Here is a 12,657-nt window from a genome sequence, read left to right on the forward strand (position 1 = left end):
CCCCCCGCCGTGACCTTTAGCTCTGGCCTCCCATTGGTCGGGGGAAGTACTTCCGTTGTTCTGAAACGCCTCCTGACGGTGATGTCATCGCTTTCCCCGCTCGCGTCCCTGACGTTCCATTTGCCACTGCCATGCTGCGTGGTCTTTTCTGTGCCCCCTCGCGCCTTCCCCCACCCCAGAGCCTGCCGTGGCGCTGCAACCCCGGCAAGCTCTGGCGCCCACTGCTGCGCGCAGGGGGGAGGGCGGCAAAAGGGTGGAGCACTCGAAGAGAAGCAGACAGCCTGGGCACAAAACCTCTGCCCACCACTAGCACAGCTGGGAAAGGAGTCAGAGCTGCCTCAGAAACAATGAACCGGCCTGTGGCACTGTAAAGACTAACAGGTTTATTTGGGCATGAGCTTTCATGGATACAAAACACTTCATCAGGTGCACATCTGATAAGGTGTTTTTTTCCCACTAAAGCTTATGCCCAAATAAATCTGTTAGTCTTTTTAAGGAAACGTCTGCTCTGCACGCTACTCCGTGTCGACACAAGCTGCCTGTTATTTACAAAATTTTTCGAAATAACAGGCACGCTATTTTGGTATCCTGGTAACCCTGGGTTAAGAGATGTCTCAAAATAGCATGTTATTTCAAAATTTGGCACTGTGTAGATGCGCCATTTTTCAAAATAAGCTATTTTGAAATACATTCAAAATAAGATGCAATTTACGTAGCGCAAATTGCGTATCTTATTTCAAGTTTAGGGTGCTGTGCAGACACACTCTAAGGTGTGACAGGACTTCTTGCTTTTGCAGATACCGACAAACACAGCTACCCCTATGGAAGATGCTTCAGCTATTATTCAGGACAACTAAACGCCCTAAAACTGGACAGACACACTCCTCCCTGCTGTGTTCTCTTGTCCCTATTCATCTTCTCTCAAAACACTATTCTCATCACCAGGTGGAAGACTAAAATGCAGCATTGCCAATAGCCAAATTTCAAAAATCATGAGTCAGGTCTCTAAAGATTATGAGATTGGCTCAAAATTAATAAAGTTTTTTTAAATAATGCATGTGGGTTATTTTTGTCTTCCAATTTCTGAGTCTTCTGTGTGCAGTCAATCGTGTTTAGGATTTCTTCACAACTCTTGAGGGCTAGAAACAATTTTTTTAATGCAAGCTGAGATTCTTATTAAATCACTCATCTCTAGGATCCAAATCCATAAAGGAACATAGGCTCCTACCTTCCAGTATTTCCATCAGAGTTAGGAGTCTGAATACCTTTGAGAATCTGAACCTAGAAGCTGAGACACTGAGAAAAACACTTAGGCTACGTCTACACTGGCCCCTTCTTCGGAAGAGGCATGCTAATTTAGAACTTTGGAATAGGGAAATCCGTGGGGGATTTAAATATCCCCCGCGGGATTTAAATAAACATGGCCACCGCTTTTTTCTGGCTTGGGGAAAAGCCGGAAAAGAGCGTCCAGACTGGCGTGATCCTCCGGAATAAAGCCCTATTCCGGAGGATCTCTTATTCCTACTTTCAAGTAGGAATAAGAGTACTTGAAAGTGCTTGAAAGTAGGAATAAGAGATCCTCCGGAATAGGGCTTTATTCCAGAGGATCGCGCCAGTCTGGACGCTCTTTTCCGGCTTTTCCCCAAGCCGGAAAAAAAGCGGCGGACATGTTTATTTAAATCCCGCGGGGGATATTTAAATCCCCCGTGGATTTCCCTATTCCAAAGTTCTAAATTAGCATGCCTCTTCCGAAGAAGGGGCCAGTGTAGACATAGCCTTAATATCCCAAGAGTCTGCAATACTGGGAAACAGAACCTAGTGCTATAGAACCTCTGACACAAAGCTCAGTGGTAAGAGGGGTGAAGCAAAATACAGGACTATGTAGCACTTTAAAGACTAACAAGATGGTTTATTAGATGATGAGCTTTCATGGGCCAGACCCACTTCCTCAGATCAAATAATGGAAGAAAATAGTCACAACCATATATACCAAAGGATACAATTAAAAAAAAAGAACACATATGAAAAGGACAAATCAAATTTAGAACAGAAGGGAGGGGAGGTAAATGTCTGTGAGCTAATGATATTAGAGGTGATAATTGGGGAAGCTATCTTTGTAATAGGTAAGATAACTAGAGTCTTTGTTAAGACCCCCACGTAAAGTGTCGAATTTTAGCTTGAATAATAGTTCAGAGGATTCCCTTCCAAGTACAGTTTTAAAAGGCTTTTGAAGCAGGATGCAGGTAATTAAGTTGTTGAGACAATGTCCTTTCTGGTTGAAATGGCAAGAAACTGTTTTTCTTTGTGATCCTGTCTAATATCTGTTTTGTGGGCATTGATCCTTTGGCGAAGTGTCTGAGACGTTTGTCCAATCTACATAGCAGACGGACACTTTCGGCACATGATAGCATAAATTATATTTCTGGATGCACAGGAATATGTGTTCTTGATCTTATAACTTACTTGGTTAGGTCCAATAATGGTATCAGCAGAGTGAATATGTGGACAAAGCTGGCAACGGGGATTTGAAAATAAAATAATTTCATGGAATCAGCAACAATATTAAATGCTATCAATTACATGAAGTAGTTAATAAAAACATTTTTGATCATGAAAAAGGTTATTTAGCAAGTTAGTTTATCAACACCTACAAAACAACTCTTAACAGAGAGAATGTGCAAAAAGTTTGATGATGTGAAATACATTTTGCACATCAGACCTACATCCAATGAAATGAACAGATAAAAGTAACTTGGGAAAACAGATAACAATATGCTTATAAAAGTACACAAGAGGAGAGTGTTGCTAATAAGCAAGAATAGATAATGCCAGCTTTCTAACTAAACAAAATGAAAATGACCTAAAGAAGAAAAACAGATCCCACCAAAAAAATAAAAATAGCGTACTTCTCCCTAACCCCAGAAATCAAACCCAGAAACCATAAATTCAAAATTATAATTTGGTAGATGTAATGTCCATAGGTGGAATTGAACTGGGATCTCTGGAGTTTAATGCATAAGCCTGTATCAGCATGAGCTAAACGGCAGCTGCTGCTTAGATAATGTCTAGAGGAAACTCATTCCTCTCTCTGCCTAGATCTACCCTATACCAGGCAGGTCAACTTAAAGTACATCATCAGCTTACCTTAAGCCAAGCCGCAGCAGCATCTACACATGCTCCTGTCAGCTTCCCTTACTCCTTGCAGAATGAGGAGTACCAGATGCTGCTGGGAATTGTCCTCAGTGTTTGATTTGGAGGTCTACACTAGACCTACTAAATCGAATGCTCAAAGATCGACCTCTGGAGGGTCGATCTTCTCCATAGTGTAGACATGTCTTCTAAGTGGTCTCAGTGCCACTAGATGTGACAGTACACCATACACAGTAGGTGTGTGGTTATATAGACACAGAAGGAAAATATTTAATGAAAACTACTTTTCTTCGGGGAGTAGTTATCAGTCAAAAGGAATTGATTCTTAGGTACACGGTGACAACTTTATGCCACTGTGAAAACACAAAACTGCTCTAAAGCCAGCTTACTCAGCCTTTGACAGTTTTCCCCAGCCTTTGACAGTTTTCCTCTGGCAGCATAGAGCCACAAGAGTGGCTCCTACACAATTTCCTTTCCAGTTGCAGGCATAGTTGAGAGGTCCCTATGTCTCACTGATCACATGATGTAAGAATGGCTGTAAGAGTAATGCTACAGTAGCTTTTCTGGTTGCTGTTATTTATATTGGCACTATACTATATGAAATTTACTCCAAAAGAGCTTGCATCTGTTCAAGGTTCTCAAATTCTCACGTAGTTAATTTCCATTGAATATGCTTATGTCAGTCATCACCTATATCACGTGCACTAGTATGAAGTAATAATACACACACTCACCAAAGTAAACAGTGCTAGAGTGAAACGCTAGTTGCCCTTTTGCTACTCTTGTACCTCTTTCCTCTTCCTATGCCATGATCATGTTTGGAGAGCTACTGATAAGTAAATGTTTCAGCTACAGTTTTCTACTGAGCAGCGGGTCAAAGGAATAGAGAATTAATGCAATACAGCCTCTTCCCGACTTACGAACCAGTTATGGACCAAGCAATTGGTTGTAACTCAGTTTGTTCGTAAGTTGGACCGCATAGAGTTACACGCGACTGCGCTGTTTGTAAGTGCGGATCATGTTCATAACTCGGGGGTCGCCATTTACGACAGCTTCAGTCATAACCACGAACAGGTCGTAAGTTGACCGTTGGCAACTCAGGGACCGGCTGTATTCTATTGTGCTGGAAAAATCACTAATGTGCCATAAGTGTATACAATTCTTGTAGCAATGAAAGGGTTAAATAAGATTGCCTAATTAATTAGCTATGACATAAATACAGCCAGTCGCTGAGTTACGAATGAGTTACGGACCAGACACTTGGCCGTAACTCGAAATGTTCATAAGTCAAACCCTATTAATTTACATTGCAACCATGCTGTTCGTACGCATGGATCGCGTTCATAACTTGGGGACCGCGTTCATGACTGCTTAATGGGAGGTTTGGTCGTAAATGCGAATGGTCGCAAATTGACCGTTCGTTAATCGGGGACCGGCTGTAATACATTGTTCCCCAAGTTGTTAGTCTGTTTATAGTTCACTTTCTCAAAGAGTAATACAATTACTCTTATGCATAAGGGTTTTGAAGATTGAAACTTCACAAAATATTGCAGAAAGCAGAAAAAAATACAGAATTCACATTACATTAGATAAAATACATCATTATATCAACAATCAAATATATCATAGATTCACAGAATATTAGAACTGGAAGGAACCTTGAGAAATCATCAAACCCAGTCCCCTAGACTCATGGCAGGACCAAGCACTATCTAGATCAGGACTACTCAACATGCGGCCCTTGGGCCACATGCTGCCTGTGGCCCATTTGTTTGTGGCCTGCGGGTGGGAGCTAAAACAAAAAAGTAGTCAATAGAATGGTCTTCTGTTGATATGCATTTTAGTAGTTAAATTCCTGGGCTGTCATTGCTCATTAAAAGTACTGACATATGGGTGGAAATCGGGTAAAGATCGCATTTTATTAATATCAGCACAACTGACTTAAATAGGGCCTGTGTGTTATGTAGACTTGACTTAATTTTTGTATTTATGCCCGACAGTGGGAAAGAATCTATTTGCATATATTTGCATTTATATTTGCATGTATATACAACCACACTTAAGTTGCAGCCCTCGGCATGTGCTGTGAGTATCATTGTGGTCCTTGGGTTTTCCAGTGTTGACTAGCCCTGATCTAGATCATCCCTGGCAGATGTTTATCTAACTTGCTCTGAAATATCTCCAATTATGAGGATTCCACAACCTCCCTATGCAATGTATTCCAGTACTTAACCAGCCTGAAAGGATGTTTTTCCTAATGTCCAATCTAAACATCCCTTGCTGCAATTTAAACCCATCACTTCTTGTCCTATCTCCTAACAAGAGGTTAAGAGGAATAATTTTTCTCCGTCCTCCTTATAGCACTTTTATATATATTTATATATTTTAATTATTTGCTCAGTATGCTGTTTCATAGGTATCGGTGCAACATTATCTTAATTTTTGTTGATGCATTAAAAGTCATTCATGTTGAACAGATTGCATAATAAAAAGGGTGCTTTGTCTTTGGTAAACAGATTTGACCTTCTTAAAACTGTATTTTGACCTCTTTAAATCAATATTCCCATATGTCATACAATGGATCTGAGGTGTAATCTAGCTAGGCATCTCTCATGTATCTGTCACTGTGGCATACAGGTGTTCATATCTAGGTTATATTTACTATTCCTGTGATTGCACTATTTTGTTTGTCCTATGCCATCTAAACATATTTGTAACAAAAGAGTGACCACTAATCATGGCAAGGTGGGACAGATCTTTTATTGATTTTTTACTCAACTAAAGTTTTTACAGAGCACCATTCACTGTAATAGGAGGAGGCGTGCTGTAAAAATCTAGGTGTTTACAGTGTTCTTGTATTTCATCATCCTTCCACCCGTCCTTTCCTGGACGGCTTACTCAATAAACAAGTTAAGCCAGTGAAAGAAAGTTAAGCAATGAAGACAACAGCTTGTGAACTGAGCTTTGATTACATTTCCCAGACGGCTAAAGGAACACACAGGGACATTTCAGTTGAGTATGTTGGGCATTTGTTTAGAAATATTCTGCTATAAACTGATTTTAACTTGGTTGTGAATTTGTGTAATGCTTTCATTGATTTGTCTAAAATTAGACACAGATATAATCAGTTTAGTTCTTTTTTTCAGCTTGTCTGTTGTCAACATAAATGGGTGATTTTGTTCTTGTTTTCTTCAAGGTGATATGCAAATGAAAATTTCAAAAATGGTATTGTGCACTTTTACTACTGCTTTATAATGTAAGATGCTCTGAAAGGTTTTTGGTTTTGCTTTGCTTTTTTAAAAGAAAAAATTGTATTTTTTAACAGACACATAATCTCTTGACATTGCTATTTTTACTGGAAAATAGAGACTCATAGAACTGGAGAGGGAACTTTTGCAACCCTCAGTTGTAAATGTGAGTGTGTTTGAATATTTCCTCAGCTGTTTGCCAATTATTTGAGTTAAATACATATTAAGAAAAACTTTTCTTGAAATAGAGAATTTACAGAACAGTCCGATTAAATATCACCTCCCAGTTGCTAAGATTTCACTCTATTTTTTTCTTGTGAGATCAATCTCACTAATTCTGCAGTTATCCAGAAAGTCTTCCAGAAAAAAAAAAGAGTAGACAAATAAGTGAATTTCTAATGTCCCCCCTCCAACCCGTTCCCCCCGAAAAAACAGTATTTAAAAATATCATATTCAACCTTTTAAGCAAACTTTTCCTTCCACACTTTGTAAGTGACCTTTTAGTTATTTTCAGAGAAAATACAGCACACGTCTAAGTTAAAATTTAGTGGTTAAATTTAGGATTGGTAACTTTCATTCAATATTGTAGTCAATGTTATTTGTTATCTTGTCAGAATTTGGGAATAAGGTAAAATTCTGTCTATGAGTTGCATGATGGGTTTCGGTTCTGTGTTCTCTCCACATATACAGAATTGCCATGCGTGTCAATGAAAGTTATGCAAACACAGGAAAAGAAAAATATGGAAGTCAAAGAATATCATAAGAATGTAAGGGGATATGGATATGTGGATTTTAAGCAGTCTAGTTATGTGAGTATAAGTCCCCATGTAGACACTTTTATTCCAAAACTTAAAAAAAACAACGAATAGCCTAGCAGCACCTTAAAGACTAACAAAACATGTAGCTGGTATCATGAGCTTTCATGGGTACAATCCACTTCTTCAGATGACTGGGTTGTACCCAGAAGTGGGTTGTACCCACAAAAGCTCATGATACCATCTACATCAGGGCTACTCAACTTTGGAAGCCTTGGGGCCACAACTTAAGTGTGGTTGTATATACATGCAAATATTTATGCAAATAGCTTCTTTCACACTGATGGGCATGAATACAAAGATTAAGGCAAGACTACACAAATAAAATGCAATCTTTACCTGATTTTCACCCATATGACAGCACTTTTAATGATCAATGACAATCTAGGAATTTAACTACTAAAACATATCACATATCAACAAAATACCATTATATTGACTCACCGCTGTGGAACATGTCCCAGTGGAGGCCATGTTCAAAGGATCCCATCCACTGGCCGTGTGTTGAGCTCCGTATAAACCCAAACTGCACCGTGGGCTGCAAACAAATGGGCTGCGGGCTGCATGTTGAGTAGCCCTGATCTACATGTTTTCTTAGTCTTTAAGATGCTGCTAGACAATTCATTGTTTTTTTTAAGTTTTTCCAGTTATAGACTAACTTGGCTACCCCTCTGAAACTCTTATTTCAGTATGAGTGTCTTTTCCCAATTTATGAGAAACAGGAAAAAGTAACTCTTATTCTGGAATAGTGATAGAAATGTAGCCGTGTTAGTCTGGTGTAGCTGAAACAAAAAACAGGACTATGTAGCACTTTAAAGACTAACAAGATGGTTTATTAGGTGATGAGATTTTGTGGGCCAGACCCACTTCCTCAGATCAAATAGTGGAAGAAAATTGTCACAACCATATATACCAAAGGAAATAATTTAAAAAATGAATACATATGAAAAGGACAAATCAAATTTCAGAACAGAAGGGGCATGGGGGGGAGGTAAATGTCTGTGAGCTAATGATATTAGAGGTGATAATTGGGGAAGCTATCTTTGTAATGGGTAAGATAATTAGAGTCTTTATTCAAACTTAAGTGTAAAGTGTCGAATTTAAGCATGAATGAAAGTTCAGAGGATTCTCTTTCAAGTGTAGTCTTAAAAGGCCTTTGAAGCAGGATGCAGGTAATCAAGTCGTTGAGGCAATGTCGTTGCTGGTTGAAATGGCAAGAAACTGTTTTTCTTTGTGATCCTGTCTAATATCTGTTTTGTGGGCATTGATCCTTTGGCGAAGTGTCTGAGACGTTTGTCCAATGTACATAGCAGACGGACACTTTCGGCACATGATAGTATAAATTATATTTCTGGATGCGCAGGAATATGTGTTCTTGATCTTATTACTCACTTGGTTAGGTCCAATGACAGTATCAGCAGAGTGAATATGTGGACAAAGCTGGCAACAGGATTTGTTGCAAGGGAAGGTACCAGGGTTGGTATTAGTGTGGTATGTCCTGTGGTTGTTGGTAAGAATCATCTTAAGGTTAGGTGGTTGTCTATAGGAGACGATGGGTCTGTCTCCCAGAGCCTCTCAGAGTTTAGTATTCTGTTCCAGTATAGGCTGTAGTTTATTGATAATGTGTTGGACAGGTTTAAGTTGGGGGCTGTAGGTGATGACAAGTGGTGTTCTATTGTTGGTTTTCTTGGGTCTGTCTTGAAGTAGTTGGTTTCTAGGTATTCATCTGGCTCTTTCCATTTGCTTTTTTATTTCTCCAGGTGGGTAGTTGAGGTTTATAAATGCTTGGTAGAGATCCTGAAGTTTCTGGTCTCCGTCAGTGGGATTAGAGCAGATGCGGTTGTATTGAAGGGCTTGGCTATAGATGATGGATCATATGGTGTGCTCTGGATGGGAGCTGGAAGCATGTAGGTAACTGTATGAGTCAGTGGGTTTTCTGTAGAGAGTGGTGTCTAATTTTCCATTGCTGATTTGTACTGTGGTGTCCAGGAAATGGCTCTCGCATGTAGAATGGTCCAGGCTGAGATTGATGGTGGGGTAGAGGTTGTTAAAATCTCTGTGGAATGTCTCCAGTGTTTCTTGGCCATGCGTCCAGATCATAAAGATGTAATCGATGTAGCATAAGTAGAGAAGGGGTAAAAGGGGACGGGAGTTGAGGAAACGTTGTTCTAGGTCAGCCATAAAGGTATTAGCATACTGCGGGGCCATGCGTGTACCCATGGCTGTGCTGCTGATCTGGAGGTATAAGTTGTTCTCAAACTGGAAATAATTGTGGGTGAGAACAAAGTTATATAGGCCTGCTATCAGATTGGCAGTGGTGTCCTCTAGGATAGTGTTTCTAATTGCTTGTAATCCGTCTTCATGTGGGATGTTGGTGTATAGAGCTTCTACATCCATGGTGGCAAGGATGGTGTTATTGGGGAGGTTATCGATGTTTTGTAGTTTCCTTAGGAAGTTGGTAGTATCTCGGAGATAGCTGTGGGTGTTGGTTGCGTAGGGTTTGAGAAGAGAGTCTACATAGCTTCCCCAATTATCACCTCTAATATCATTAGTTCACAGACATTTACCTCTCCCCGCCCCCCCCATCCTCCTTCTGTTCTGAAATCTGATTTGTCCTTTTCATATGTGTTCACTTTTTTAATTGTATCCTTTGGTATATATGGTTGTGACAATTTTCTTCCACTATTTGATCTGGCCCACGAAAGCTCATCACCTAATAAACCATCTTGTTAGTCTTTAAAGTGCTACATCGTCCTGTTTTATGTTTCAGCTACACCAGACTAACACGGCTACATTTCTATGCCTATAAGTAGTCAGTTCAACGTCCCCTTGATGCCATTTAATTGTCTCTTCCCTGTCTCCTAAACTCTTATGACACTGAACCCAGTCCTATGACTGAAACTGTGGTATGTTGGTTATGAGGAGATAGGTAAAGAGTGAATGAAATATTGCAGCTAAGGAATAGGAGAAGGAAACGGACAAAATGCACCAAGATTACAATCAAATGGGAGATATCCTGTGCCTAATTCTGGTTTCTCTTGTACCAAGTTTACATTAGGGTAACCACAGGATATCTCCCATTTCACTCACAACAGTGACATTAATTTTGATTTATATTGATATAAGTGAGATCAGAAGCAAGTACATATATTTTTTAGGAGGCTCAAGCTATCACCAAAAAGCACAAAAAAAGTCACCCTTCTTTAGCACTTATGTGTGGGTTTCACAGCATTCAACATTGGAGAATATGAGCAGTAAACATCACAAGTGAAATGCTCCACAAATGTAAAATGGTACATCTACATTGATGTCAGTGCAGCTTTGCCAGTTTACAGTTTCAGCGTAGACTTTGGCATTTCAGCCTGTTCTGGGTGTGGGGCGATCCCCATCAACTTTAAGTTTCCTGTGGTGGCAGGTTTGCCAACAACGTCTGAAACATCCCTGATCAAGAACAAATGAAACACTAAGGGTACATCTACACAGCAACATTATTTTGAAATAACTAGCGTTATTTCAAAATAACTTAGTCTGTGTCTATTTGCAGCAGGCAGTTATTTTGAAATAATGTCGAAATACTGTCACGCTGGAGGACTTCTTACTCCAACTCCTGTAATCCTCATTATATTAAGTATAATGTGCTCTATTTCAAAATAAGTGCTATGTAGATACTCCCAATTTCAATTTCAAAATAAGCAACACAATCAACGTAGCTCAATTTGCGTAGCTTATTTCGAGCAGACATACCCTAAATGTTGTTTTGCAACAAGGTGGTTTTAGCTATGGAAAATGACTGGTGAGAGATATATGAAAAATTGCCATGTATATAGCCTTATTTATTAAAAATAAAACAACACCAAAATGAAGGAATTCACATTTGTTGGTTTGTTTATTTCCTTTTCTCCCCTGTGTTCCCCTACAGGCTGTAATGATGGTCTCTGTGCAATTTCTGCTGCTCTTTGGATATGTCCTTTCAATGCCTGACTGCCCCCAAAAGTGTTTATGTACCCCCTTTCTAACGGATTGCCGCGGAGCCAGTTTATATGAAGTTCCACATGGCATCACTCCGAAAACAGAAACATTGATCTTGAGTGACAACCATTTAACCCTCATTTCTCCAGGAGTGCTTCAGCACCTTTTCAATCTCACATTCCTTGGTATAGCCAACAACAAGCTGTCACTTCAGAATGACTCTTTCGACGATATCAGCAAGAGCATCCTCTCCCTGGATCTCTCTGGGAATAATTTAATGGATCTACCATCAAACTTGTTCAGGAACACAAAGAAACTGGTTTGGTTAAACTTAGCTGAAAACGGTTTGAGTCTTCTGGACAGTACAGTTTTCAGTTCCCTAGGAAAACTCACCTATTTGGAACTCTCTAATAACAGACTGAAGATGCTTACACCAATGTTTGTGGGGCTTTCCCAGCTTGATACCTTAATGCTGGCTGGTAACCATCTCTCCACCATACCACAGGGAGTTTTTGATCCCATCCCTAACCTTAAAATCCTTGTTCTATCCCACAATGAAATAAGCCATTTGCCTGAGGGTTTGTTTGATAACCTAAAGAGTCTTAATGACTTGCTGCTAGATTATAATAATTTTACCGAGATACCACATGCTATATTCACAACCCTCCACAACCTAGAACATTTTTCCATTTCTAAAAACAGAATCCAAAATATTCCACCTCTCTTGTTTGCTAGCAGGTTTACCTTGAGGAAACTTGATCTGTCTAGTAATTTACTATCAGAGCTACCTTCTGACTTCCTTTCAGGTCTGGAGAAGCTGGAAGTTCTTAATTTATCTGCAAATTGTATTGGTAATGTTCCCAAAAATCTATTCATAAATAACACTAGGCTAGAGTTTCTGCATTTGGACAAAATTTGTCTCCAGACTCTACCTATTTTTTTAGGCCTTCAAAATCTGATTGAGTTAACTGTATGCTGTAATGGATTAAAATTTTTACCAAAATCATTCACTAACAATATGGTTAATTTGGAACTACTAGATCTCGCCAAGAACAATATCAGTCAAATAGAGGACGATGCATTTAAGATGAACCCTAATATCACAAAAGTAATTTTGACTGGGAATCCAGTTTGCACAACTGAACGATTTATGCATTACTCTTTTAAAGGACTAGACTGTAGCAATAAAAATTAAAGGATTATACTGTAGAAGGATGATTTTTATCAAGAGCTGTACTTCTGCTACTTTCAATAAAAGTCTAACATACATATTGCAAGAAGTGTGATTATTTCTGAACTCTAAAGGACCATCCTAAAACAGTACAAGTATTCTAAGACGCTATGTACCTAATTTATGACACAGTGCCTTTGATCACTCCAACTAAGAAGATGGATGCCTTAGTTAGCAGGGTATCATTTACCTCCACAGAGGGGCACAGGTGTTTAAACCCCCAGACAAAATACATGAGTCTTAC

At 39.4% G+C, this 12,657-nt stretch overlaps 1 protein-coding gene across 9 annotated transcripts; it reads left to right on the top strand.

Annotated features, from left to right (window-relative positions):
* The first annotated feature begins 6,027 nt into the window (after positions 1–6,027).
* LOC102444200 (uncharacterized) lies at positions 6,028–12,453 on the top strand. 9 transcript variants are annotated; one of them, XM_075920867.1, is made up of 4 exons: positions 6,073–6,166; positions 6,347–6,375; positions 7,089–7,207; positions 11,133–12,453. In XM_075920867.1, the coding sequence occupies exons 3-4, from the start codon at positions 7,106–7,108 to the stop codon at positions 12,375–12,377; spliced, it is 1,347 nt and encodes a 448-aa protein (XP_075776982.1). In that variant the 5' UTR covers positions 6,073–6,166; positions 6,347–6,375; positions 7,089–7,105; the 3' UTR covers positions 12,378–12,453. The 9 variants fall into 9 exon arrangements, with proteins under 9 accessions (XP_075776986.1, XP_075776989.1, XP_075776987.1 ...); XM_075920872.1 differs by lacking the exon at positions 7,089–7,207 and having other exon boundaries at positions 6,062–6,166; XM_075920873.1 differs by lacking the exon at positions 7,089–7,207 and having other exon boundaries at positions 6,087–6,161.
* Positions 12,454–12,657: the final 204 nt, after the last annotated feature.

The sequence above is a fragment of the Pelodiscus sinensis genome, chromosome 2 (genome assembly GCF_049634645.1).
Source record: "Pelodiscus sinensis isolate JC-2024 chromosome 2, ASM4963464v1, whole genome shotgun sequence".
Lineage (NCBI taxonomy): Eukaryota > Metazoa > Chordata > Testudines > Trionychidae > Pelodiscus > Pelodiscus sinensis.